Source organism: Anabrus simplex, chromosome 4, assembly GCF_040414725.1.
Source record: "Anabrus simplex isolate iqAnaSimp1 chromosome 4, ASM4041472v1, whole genome shotgun sequence".
NCBI lineage: Eukaryota > Metazoa > Arthropoda > Insecta > Orthoptera > Tettigoniidae > Anabrus > Anabrus simplex.
Genome location: NC_090268.1, coordinates 285478222 through 285491296, shown reverse-complemented (window position 1 = coordinate 285491296; position 13075 = coordinate 285478222). Strand labels below are relative to the sequence as shown.

Here is a 13075-nt window from a genome sequence, read left to right as displayed (position 1 = left end):
TTTAATAATGCCAATTGGAGTGTGAGTAAATAAAAGAAATAGATGGCGTGCAGAGGAAAGCAGCAAGATTTGTAACAGGGGATTTCAGGAGAAAAAGTAGTGTATCAGAAATGTTAGAGAAACTTGGGTGGGAAACTTTAAGAGAAGGGAGAAAATTAGACTTAAAGGATTTTATAGAGCCTATACAGGAGAGGAAGTATGGGGAGAAATCCATGAAAGGCTTCAGTTGGAAAGTAATTACATCGGTGGGGCTGACCACAAATATAAAATTGGAAGGGATTTTAGCAGAAGCGATTGGGGTAGATTTTCATTCATTGGGAAGGGTGTGAAGGAGTGGAACAGTTTACCAGGGATAGTGTACAGAAATTCTAGAAGAGAATAAACAGCAATAGAGAAAAGAAATGTTAGAGGGCATTCGACCAGTGCAGGTTATTGTAAATAAAAAATTTTTGTGAATAAATTAATTCCATCCCCTGGTCTATGGAGATTGGACAGCCGAAGTAGGGGACTGCCTGTAGGGGTGAAGTACAGTGGGGACTTTGAGGGCCCTGGGACCGCTACGGTAGCTGTGAAGGCCAGTCAGGAACTCTGAAAAGCGGTGGCAAAAGGGGCTCTGGTTAAGACGCAGCAAGTCGTTATGCTACTTAGGCTCCAAAATGGGTAAAAAATAAATAAATGCAATGTAAATTTTAATTTTATAGTAGTTGTATAGTATTATTTTAAGTAATTCCACGCAGGTCGTTATGCTACTTAGGCTCCAAAATGGGTAAAATAATAAATAAATGCAATGTAAATTTTAATTTTATAGCAGTTGTATAGTATTATTTGAAGTAATTCCACATACTGTATATGAGTTGACTATGTTTGTAAGTACAGGAGATATTATAAGTAGAATTTTGTAAACAATATAAATTTATTAAGGATGAGCTGTGTGTTTAATAGGAAAATGTCTTCTTCTCTTGTTAATTTAAAATTTAGTGCTTGATAATAATGTATTTTAGTGTACCATTTGCCACCAAGGTAGACCTCATTTGCAAATAAAGTGATTTTGATTTCATTTTGAATTTATAATTCTCGTCCTTGAGCTACCAAAGGGGCATAACATCATGAATACTCCTAATACTTAGTGGACTGGGCGAGTTGGCCATGCGCGTAGAGGCGCGCGGCTGTGAGCTTGCATCCGGGAGATAGTAGGTTCGAATCCCACTATCGGAGGCCCTGAAAATGGTTTTCCGTGGTTTCCCATTTTCACACCAGGCAAATGCTGGGGCTGTACCTTAATTAAGGCCACGGCCGCTTCCTTCCAACTCCTAGGCCTTTCCTATCCCATCGTCGCCATAAGACCTATCTGTGTCGGTGCGACGTAAAGCCCCTATCAAAAAAAAAAAAAACTTAGTGGAGTAAGTTACAAAGTCACTATTCTTACATATATAAGATCGCTGTGACATTTCATTCATTCTCTTCCTGGGAATTTCTTTAACATAACCCTGCGCAGGTTTCCCTTCTCTGCAGAAGATGTTTTAAATAATCATAGGATAATTTCCCTTTCCCTCGGCTCTTCTTGCAGCTACATCAGCTGTCTTTAGTAAATACGTACTGGGTGCTCATGGCTCCCTGTTATCTCTTCATAAAAGGCTCCCAAAATCACATTATTAGTGGAGAAATCCTTTCCATTAACTCTCATCATTATTCATCTCTTTATCGCACGATGCATTGTATTACATTGGCCACAATCACATTCTATTCATATCCTCTCAGGGATTCAATATTTAGCCGAAGCCATTCCGGTAATCATCACTGACAGACTCCTAAACCTGTACCCACCAACTACTCTAAATTTAACTGCCAAATTCTACTTTTTTTTTTTTTTTTTTTTACAAGTTGCTTTATTTCGCACCAACACAGACAGATCTTATGGTGACAATGGGAAGAAAGCGACTTTGGCCTTAATTAAGGTACAGCCCCAGCCAGCATTTGCCTGTTGTGAAAATGGGAAACCACGGAAAACCATTTTCTGAGCTGCCGACAGTGGGGTTCAAACCCTCTATCTCCCGAATACTGGAATCTGGCTGCACTTAAGTGACTGCAGCTATCGAGCTTGGTACATATTCTCTTCACCATAACATCTGGACATTGGAATCTCTTTTAGATGACATTAAAATTAAGAAGTTAGCAATGCATAAATGTCCCAGTTTGACTCTTGGAATTGACGTAGGGTTCTTCACATATTCAATTTTCCAAGAATAAATCAAATTTCACTAACATGCATTAAAGGATAATTTACGTAGATGAGTACCTTGCTACACTGACATTATGCTAGGAACAAATCCTTGTATTTATGCAGTCCTTGGACATAGATGAAAGTGCTAATTTCACACACAATAAATCCAAATGTCATTCCCATAACAACCTCCTGGGGATCTACTATATTTACATCAAGAAACAGTACTAAACTCTCCATAATATGGCACTTAAAAACTTACGTAATTACAAAAGAAACCAAACTGATTAACACACTAGGAAAACAAAAACAAAATCTTGGTACCACTCCTAGCTGAACTTACTAGTTGAAATACAGCACTTAACTATCTGCCTTATTTCTGTGGTCCGTTCTTGTCTACAAGAAACAAAAATGGATAAAATAAGGAATGTGGATATCCAGCAACAGCTTGGATTGGAAAGAATCTTGCTGGAGACTCTAGAAGTGAAGAGATTGCAATGGTATGGTCACATGAAAAGAATGGACCCTCACAGGACTCCTCGAACATATTTTGACCACAATGTTCCTGGGAAGAGACCAAGAGGAAGACTTCGTGATGTTTGGGAAAAAACAGATATTGAAGGACCTTGAAATTAGAGATGTGAACTGGCATCACATAAATGAGCAGAATCTGTGGATGGATAGGACAAACTGGAGGAAGCTCGTACACAACCGCACCCGGCTTGCTGGAGCGAAGAAATAAGGATGATAATGATGATGATGATGACTTTGACATGCTTAAAATAAATTTGAGTACTTATCTAACCCATGATGATGATGATGATGATGATGATGATGATTGAGTCAGTTCTGGATCCCCCAAGTTGCCTTTAGCCTCGCATAACTGCGAATGTGATAAAAATCGTCTCTCCTCCAACTCAATTCTATAACTGAGAAATGACTGTGATACAGAATAACAACCTCTCTATGCCGACTCAGCTAAGATGTGATTGTGATACAGAATAATGTTCTCTCCATGCTGACTCAACTCTGAAACTATCCTCACTTGCATTTATTTGCTAGTGGAAGAAGTCAAGAGTCACCCTATTTCAGGTAATTTGCTCTGTTATCCAGCCACAGAAAAATGTCAGCAAGGAAATCAGAGTAAAGAAAAGCTTTCTGACAAGACCAAGATAGTTTGGACATATCAAGAAAAAGGAAGAGAGGAGGATATTGAAGGAAGGAAAACAAGAGGTAGACCCAGACAAAAGTGGTTGGGCTCAATCAAGAACAACATAATAAGGAATATGGATTGAAACACAGTTAAGGAGTAGCAATGGTAGTTGGATAGAGGAGGACGGAAAGGTGCCAGCAACATCCTGACCCAGCAAGAGTTGGAAAAGGAAAAATGATGGTGATGATGATGATGATGATGATGCTGCTGCTGCTGCTGCTGCTGCTGCTGATGATGATGATGATGGTGGTGATGAGCAAGATTGTTTCATTTGAGTGTCATATTAGAATATTAACCTGAAAATACCAACACCTTATTGTACCATACAGTACAGACCCCAGGACTTCAGGGAGTAAGGACGTATGACATGTTATACATGGAAACTACGCTACAGAGTTTTGAGCTGAGGACCCGTTAGGGCAGATGCAGCAGTAAAATGTCTGAGCACCCTTCAATAGGATAGTCATCAATAATGCAGGGCCATTTTCCAAATCATGCACTGGAGATCGCTACATGCTTCTAGCCATGCAGTGTTTCACCAAATCTATACTATCCCTAGTCATGAAGTGTTTGAGAGCAGCTGATACCCTCATGAAGAACTTCTTCTGTCAATTTAGTGTCTTGAAAGAGCTGCACAACAACCAGGGCAGGAACTTCAAATTGACACTGTTGAAGGAAGTTCTGCATCATCTCAATGTATTCAAGACCTGAATTACATCTCTCAACCTGCAGATGGATAGCATGGTAGAGTGGTTCGTGAAGACGATAGAGGAATATCTGAGAAAGGTGACATCAGCACACCCGAGGGGGTGGGATGAGAGGATGCTCTTCTTCCTGAAGGTCTACCATGCATCCACTCTTGAGACAACAGGAATGACACCTGCCAACATGGTCTTTGGGAGAGACCCACGTCCGCCATGTGACTTAATGTATGGGACGGCTCCGGAACAAGAACAACCGGTGGCATACTGCACCTGGGAACTGGTGGAGCAGTTCAATAAGTATGGCCAGCTGAAGGTAGCTAGTGACTGGATGAAGGTCCGATTTGACCTCCAGGTGAACTCAACAGAATCCGAGGAAGGTTACACAGTGTGACTATACTGGACCGTATGAATGAACAGAAAGTTGCTGAAGCTCCAATCACCATGGGAAGGTTCCTTCACGGTTATCACTAGAATTAATGATGTAGTCTATAGGATTCAGTAGCCTCCCCCAGAGAAAATTGTGGCCATTCATCTAGACCACCTTGTGCCTTATTATGGAGCTACTAGGGGAAAGCAGCTTTATGGAAGAAGCATTGTGACAATGAAGGCCAACTCAGGGTGGCCAGAGTAATGCCACTGACAGATAATAATTGCAGTGTAGTGGTGACAGTGTGGACGGGGCCAGCAGCTAGCAAAACGATAGTGCTGGTAAATTGTTGAGATATGTGATAAGGCAGCACTTAGAAGAAGTTGGAAGCTGTTTAACAATGGACCAGGTACCCAAAATGATCTTGAATTAGGAACTGCAATAATCATTTTTTTTTTTTTTTTTTTTTTTTTTTGCAAGTTGCTTTACGTCGCACGACACAGATAGGTCTTATGGTGATGATGGGACAGGAAAGGGGTAGGAGTGGGAAGGAAGCGGCCATGGCCTTAATTAAGGTATAGCCCCAGCATTTTCCTGGTGTGAAAATGGGGAAACCATGGAAAACCATTTCCAGGGCTACCGACAGTGGGGTTCGAATCCACTATCTCCCGTATACTGGATACTGGCCACACTTAAGCGACTGCAGCTCTCGAGCTCGGTACTGCAAAAATCTTCTGCAAGCCTTTATAAAGAGCACAACTGGTGCACACTAGTCAGTCCAAGTTTATTTGGGAGTGAGCCAGCCTTGAGTTCGTCAGACTCAAGAGAGAGTAAGCAGTATAAGATGGTTGTGAGTCCGTGACGAGTCATTCATTGGAAGTGTCCATCAGATGGTTACATGGAGTTCAGTGAGCCTTACTGCTGTGAACTGTTCAGGATCAACACTAAACTATGAGAAACTGTGTTGGGGACCAGAACTTTGGTATGCAGTGTGATTGTCAGAGTGAGTGTGTGTTATGATCATTAATAAGAACTGTATTGAGAGGCAAACTCAACCACAAGTGAGTTTGTGATTAACTGTAAATAGTAGTTCAATAAATTTATTGGACAGTAAAATGTGTTACCTCTCTGTGTTGAGTTTTAATGACCCCAATAACCTACAATAATAATACAACCTGTGACAATAAAGTTCGGCGAACGAATTCAGAACGGTCGATCTGGCAACACTGGCGATATGCAACGCTGCACCTGCGTAGCAGCAGGTTTTGACCACCTACTCCCAATGTTGTTCAATTGAACATCGTGTGTGAGCCGTGTAAGATCTGTTTGACACAGTGCGTGTTCAGTCCGTTGGTTCTGAACTGCGAACAGGAACATGAACGACCTAAAGATCAATGTACAGTTTTGTTTTAAGTTTGGCAAGACACCGAAGGAAACTCATGCTATGCTGGTACGTGTTTATGAAGATCAAGCACTGTCCTTGAAGTGTGTGTACGAGTGGTTCGCCCGTTTTCGAGGAGGCCGGGGAAGTGCCATCCCACGTAGCGGAAGACCAGCGACCGCCGTCAGTAACGAAAACATTGAGAAGGTGAGGACATTAATAACAAACGATCAATGATTAACTATGCGCATGATAACGGATGAACTGCAGATTAACCATGAATCTGTGCGACAAATCACTACCCAGAATTTAGGGAAGAGGAAAAAGTGTTCTCGTCTTGTGCCACATCACTTGACTGACGATCAGAAGCAGGCATGTTTAGAGGCTTCACAGGATTTTGTCGAAACGGTGGATGCGACACCAAATTTCTTGAACTGTATCATCATTGAGGATGAAACCTGGTGTCTCAGGTTCGACCCTAAAATGAAACTGCAAAGCATGGAATGGCGTTCTCCGGGAACCCCTCGTCTGGAAAAGGTCAGAGCCTATTCCCACGACTCAAACTCTCTTTGAAAGGAAAGAGATTTGATGATATTCCTGACATCCAATGAAACGTGACGAGGCTTTTGAACACCATCCCAAAGGAAGCCTTCTTGCAAAGTTTCCAGGACATGTATCGCCGATCTCAGCAGTGCATAGTTATGGGAGGGGACTATTTCAAAGGACAGTAAAGTCACTGTCGTGCATTGTTCATCTATGTTGGTAGTACAGAACTATTCACCAAACTTTATTTCACAGGTTGTAATAATAATAATAATAATAATAATAATAATAAATATACCGGGCGATTTGGCCGTGCGCGTAGAGACGCGCGGCTGTGAGCTTGCATCCGGGAGATAGTAGGTTCGAATCTGTACCTTAATTAAGGCCATGGCCGCTTCCTTCCAACTCCTTGTCCTTTCCTATCCCATCGTCGCCATAAGACCTATCTGTGTCGGTGCGACGTAAAGCCCCCAGCACAAAAAAAAAAAAATAATAATAATAATCTCACAAGTATCCTTTTTTTAAATACCTTGAAGAAATAATTCTTTCTTTGGGATTAGACAGCTTGGCCAATACAAAAAGAGCCTCAAAACTTCAGGGAGCATTTGGACTAACATAGGATCACAACAATAAGCAAGTAATGTAACATAATGCTAAATTGAAACCTTACAAAAAGTTGTCCTACTGGAAGCTCTATATACATTAGAATCTTTAATTTTAGGAGGTCATTCTAAAATTTCAGATATTGGAAAAGAATAACAAAAAAGGCTTAGGAAAATTTTAAGACCCACACAAGAAAATGAATTTGGATCAAAAGGCAAACTGCAGACCTCTATAATCACATAGATAATTTCATCAATACTGTACGGAGGAGACGTTTGAAAAATTTTGGACACATTTTTTAGGATGAATAATAAGAAAAAGATTCCCAAAATAGGAGAATAAATTGGCTGGAGGAAACAAGAGGAGACCTGAATTAATTGAACAAGAGAAATCGCAAAGTCTTCAGAACCTCATAAATAAACACATATTTATGGTGAACACTAGTAGGACTGGTACAAAGTGGTCAGAAGAACGGAAGGGAAAACACAGTAAGTTCATGAAGTTCATGAAGAGATCATGAAATTTATATAGAAAATGCAGAGAAAGTGACAATCTTACAGATCATCTGCTCTTACAAAATCTCTCTTTAATCATATACATCACATCTTTTATCATCACAGCTGGTCAGTCCCTTTCCTCTTCAAATTTTCTCACCTTTGATTAAAATTTTATTCTATCTTCTTATAATTACATAAATGTCTGCAAGTTTTACAGTTTGTACATTCATCTTCAGCAGCTTTAATGGATGAGAATGATGCATCAGTCTAAATTGACTACCTCAAAATAAGGGTAGTGGATTGCCAAATAGTAACAAAATTCACTGCAGATGCATTCAGTACCGTACCGTAAACTGGGGTGAATAGGGACAGATTTTAAGGGTTTTTAACAATAAATCCAGAAATAAGAGTTGCAATATATTTTCTGCTATTTGAAGTGAAAGATTATGTCACATGCTATCATTTGAACCAAATATCATCCACATAGTATATAAAAAGTTTACCATTAAAATGTGTCCCTTTTTGCCCCGGGGATGGGGTCATTAGGGATGGTCATCCTTAAAAATACAAAATCCTATTCTAACAGCCATTGGGGTTATTAGGAACACAGATAAATGTAAGAAAATACAGTACAAAACCCATTAAAAGATACACCACCAGTACAGTACACAATCATTACTTAAAACTATGTCTGTCTCGTCTAACAGTTGATTCTTTTTTTTTTGCTAGGGGCTTTACGTCGCACCGACACAGATAGGTCTTATGGCGACGATGGGATAGGAAAGGCCTAGGAGTTGGAAGGAAGCGGCCGTGGCCTTAATTAAGGTACAGCCCCAGCATTTGCCTGATGTGAAAATGGGAAACCACGGAAAACCATCTTCAGGGCTGCCGATAGTGGGATTCGAACCTACTATCTCCCGGATGCAAGCTCACAGCCGCGCGCCTCTACGCGCACGGCCAACTCGCCCGGTCACAGTTGATTCCTTCATAATTTGAACCACTTGCTCTTGGTCAAATTCACACAAATCTTCCACATTTGGAAAGACATAAATGTTTTCATCGTCGGAGATTTGTCTCAAGAATGATGCCTCATAAGTCACTCCTTCATGCGCAACAATAATTTTCCCAATAAAACATTTCATATCTCCCTTATCTCTCTCAAATGTCACTTTCACCCACTAACCAACATGTGATGCCTGTGCTCCAGTTTCTTCAGACTGTTGGTCAGGGTTTGTAGTTGTGATAACTTCTGTCTAGCGTTGTGATCATGATCACTATCACTGTTATCATCACTGTGTTCTATGGAGGAACTCCATCAATAGTAAGATTTAGCTCTTCAAAATAACGTTTAATCTCTTGCAGTGTCACACTAGCCCTGCTCTGTGATATATTTTGACATATTCGAGAGGCAAGTATAACTCTGTGTCTATTTATGAATGTCTGAACCCAATCTGGGCCTGGAAGATTATTCTTTTTCCCTCATGAAGACATGGCTGCTAACACCTAATATTTTGAGTAGGAGATTTTGTGTTTCTTGTATTGATATTCATAGAATTGTTAGTTCCATCACTGCTAATCATTACGATTTCAGTCGCAAAATGGGAACTGGTAAATACTGATTCTGTAGTCAGATCATCAATCATCAAATCTACTTGAGTGGTGTTAGTAGTATGAAAGCCACTGGATGCCACTGTAAATAACCACCAGGTGACGCAGAACTGCTAGATGGTGTTTCCACATCGACCAACATAAATAAAATGAAATGTTCGCGTAGTGCTTGTTAAAAACATGCTGAAATGCTGTTGGACATTGTCAGGACGGTGCATAAAGATATGGTTAAAACTGACACAATTGCAGTGTCCATGAAGTTAACCTGAATAAATAATAGATAAAATTAGATAAAATTAATGAATAGAAGGAGAGAGTGTGAGAGAGAGAGAGAGAGAGAGAGAGAGAGAGAGAGAGAGAGAGAGAGAGAGAGAGAGAAAGGGAGAGAGAGAGAGTGTGTTAGTCAAATGGCATAGGTTATATGAGACTTGCCTCTTGTTGCAGCATGTAGTGCATGGTGTATTTTTGTGTGCGTGGCGAGGGGGTGGTGCAAGGGAAGAGGTCAGGGAAAGGAGAGGAGAGGGTGATGGGGAAGGGGGGAATTAAGGCGGGGCCGAGGGATATGGGAAAAGCGATGGCTGCTGAGGAAAGATGCTGTGAGTATTATGAAAAACTGAATTATCACTTGTTGGTTTGACGTTTCTAAAAATGGGAATTAGGAGGTCAAATTGGCTTTTCTGAAATGACATTAAGATTATGTTTCAGGTTAAAGTATTGATCTAAATGTATGAAGCAGCTTTCAGTAATGTTAAGGAGGGGTCCTTTGTTGATCATTTTGAGAAGATATGGAATTGTGTTTAGAATAAGTAGCCACATCTGAAATTTTGATAATCCTCACTCTTAGTATGATTACTAATTTATGCAAGTCTTTGTCAAAAATTTCATGATAAATTAAATATTTTTAAATTAAATTGTTACAGATAAATATCAGTAGATTTAAACAATTAAAATCTGGCTTTCGCCTACTGGGTTTTCAAGAGGAAGAAGTAGATACTGTGTATCGGATCATTGCAGCCATTCTGCATCTTGGTGACCTTGAATTTGGTGAAGTGGTGAGCCAGGATAACACAGACAACAAAAGCAGAGTTGTTGATTTGGCACCATTACATCGAGGTAAGATATATGCTTTAACAGTAAGGAAATAGTTTGACATCATATACCATTCCCCATATTTCATTGGCATGAAGAGGATGGCTTTATTCTTACCTAGGCCTGAATTCCTCTGTTTTCCTGTATAATTTTCAATGGACTACTAAATGAAAGAAAAATAATTTAGCTGGCCTTCTGACCCCAACTTGGCAGGTTCGATCCTGGCTCAGTCCGGTGGTATTTGAAGGTGCTCAAATATGTCAGCCTCGTGTCAGTAGATTTACTGGCACGTAAAAGAACTCCTGCGGGACTAAATTCTGGCACCTCGGCGTCTCTGAAAACCGTAAAATAGTAGTTAGTGGGACGTAAAACAAATAGCATTATTATTATTATTATTATTATTATTATTATTATTATTATTATAAAAAATTCCCGCAGGACTAAATTTCAGCACCTCGGCGTCTCCAATAACTGTAAAAAATATAGTTAGTGGGGCATAAAACCAAAAACATAATTTATTACAAATAACTTAACCAAAATGAACAAAGTTTAAAGACAGATTGGGTGGGAAAGAAACCATATTTAGTACACTTTTATGAGAGAAAAGTATAGTTCAACTGTCCGGCTCCATAGCTAAATGGTTAGCGTGCTGGCCTTTGGTCACAGGGGTCCCGGGTTCGATTCCCGGCAGGGTCGGGAATTTTAACCAGCATTGGTTAATTTCACTGGCACTGGGGCTGGGTGTATGTGTCGTCTTCATCATCATTTCATCCTCATCACGACGCGCAGGTCACCTACGGGTGTCTAATCGAAAGACCTGCACCTGGCGAGCCGAACATGTCCTCGGACACTCCCGGCACTAAAAGCCATACGCCATTTCATTTCATAGTTCAACTAGATGAGAAATGGACAACTCCACATATAGGAGTAAGAGACATTATGTCCGTGTTTTGAAGCCTAGTCTAGGTAACCACTATGATTGGTAAACTTCTTTCTCATGTTTTTTTCCCACTCATTCCTGACAATTTTTAGAATGAATAACAACTTGCACAAACTCTACAAGTGTAGAAATACAATACACTGACATTAATGACCAAATATCAATTCTGTAGCTGTTGTGGGGCAGTACTGTCTGGATGTCAACTGGCACTGCGATTCATCCCAGAGATGTTCAGTTGGGTTTAGATCAGGGCTTTATACCAGCCATTCGATTCTATTCCCCCCCATTTTGACAAACCACTGGAGGAGAATTACTTTTTGGTCATTAATGAGGATAGAAAACAGCAGATTCACAAAATGAGTGTTCAACCGTATTTACAAGAGCAAGGATGGCAACCAGTGGGTTCAAGGAGTAACAAAAAAAAAGAAAAAAGTAAAAGAAAAAAGACATGACAGAGATTGGAATAACAGAAGATATAATGCAAGACAGAACAAGTTTCAGAAGATTGATACAAAATCTCAAGGGTTTCCAGGAGAAAGATAAGAATGGAAATACCATCTGGACACAAGAGAGGATGAAACAGTAAAGTGGAAGGATGAAGAACTTTTGGAAGTCAAGGAAAGAAAAGTCAAGGTAATTGCACAGGGTTATTTTCCATTGTTCTTAGATGGCCAAAATTGAAAATAAAACTACCAGATACATGTAGATACTGGCTTAGCTGGAGCTTCCATGGTGTCAGAATGATGCAGACCAGCCTTTCGCCGCTATCACTTTTCCTACCCTTATAGGAACACTTTCCACTAAATTTCAGTATAGGGTTGCATGTATTTTCTCCCATTCTTCCTGCAACTTGGCGATCATTTCTGTACCTATTTTGGGTCAGTACTGTCTGGCTGTCAACTAATAATACAACTCATCCCAGAAATGCTCATTTGAGCTTAGATCAGGGCTTGATGCCAGTTATTCAAGTTTCAATTCCTCTCACAAGCCTTTTTGCTTTAAGAATGGGTGCACTGTCATGGTGAAAATGAAATCATCAGTTCCAAATTCTTGCCACAGGGTGGGCAGCATGAGATTGCCCTATATTGGTTGATAAGGTTTGGCATTCATGGTTCATGAAATTAAAAACCAGTGGATCAAGACCAAACTGCAAGAATCATGCCCACTCCATAATGCCTCCTCTACCAAATTCCACACTGGGAACAATACATTCTGGTAGGTTATGCTCACCAGGCATTTGCCAGGTCCAGACACATACATCAGACTGCCACAATGTGTAGCGAGATTCATCACTCCACATGATGCTTTTCCATTGTTCTAGAGTCCACAGATTTGTTTTGCACCACTGCATTGGCAATATATATATATATATATAAATAACATGTTCTTCCCTTGGGCAAGTCTTTACACAGCCACCCTCCATGCAGTCCTGTCTGCAGCCATCCTCTTAGTTTCTTTGTAATTTCCTGCTATTTGGACATTGTCCACCATCTGGTACCTTCTCCATCCTCTTCTCCTTCTATTTACCGATCCTTCTAGAGCATTTCCGATAAAAGAGTAGCGTTACAAAAATGTTGCAAAGTTTGGACTGGGAAGACTTGGGAGAAAGGAGACGAGCTGTTTGATTAAGTGGTATGTTCTGAGCTGTCAGTGGAGAGATGGCGTGGGAGGACATCAGTAGACGAATACGTTTGAGTGTTGTCTTTAAAAGTAGGAAAGATCACAATATGAAAATAAAGTTGAAATTCAAGAGGACAAATTGCAGCAAATATTTGTTTATAGGAAGGGGAATTAGGGATTGGAATAACTTACCAAGGGAAATGTTCAATAATTTTCCAATTTCTTTGCGATCATTTAAGAAAAGGCTAGGAAAACAACAGATAGGGAATCTGGCACCTGGATGACTGCC

General features: G+C 40.2%; 1 protein-coding gene across 6 annotated transcripts in view; it reads left to right on the top strand.

Annotated features, from left to right (window-relative positions):
- The window catches only part of LOC136871886 (myosin-IIIb), a 320961-nt gene that overhangs the window by 205887 nt on the left and 101999 nt on the right, over nt 1–13075 (top strand). For all 6 annotated transcript variants that reach the window (XM_067145555.2, XM_067145558.2, XM_067145554.2 and 3 more), the window contains exon 12: nt 10058–10250. In XM_067145555.2, coding sequence (XP_067001656.2) covers nt 10058–10250 — 193 coding nt within the window. The remainder of the gene's footprint in view (nt 1–10057; nt 10251–13075) is intronic.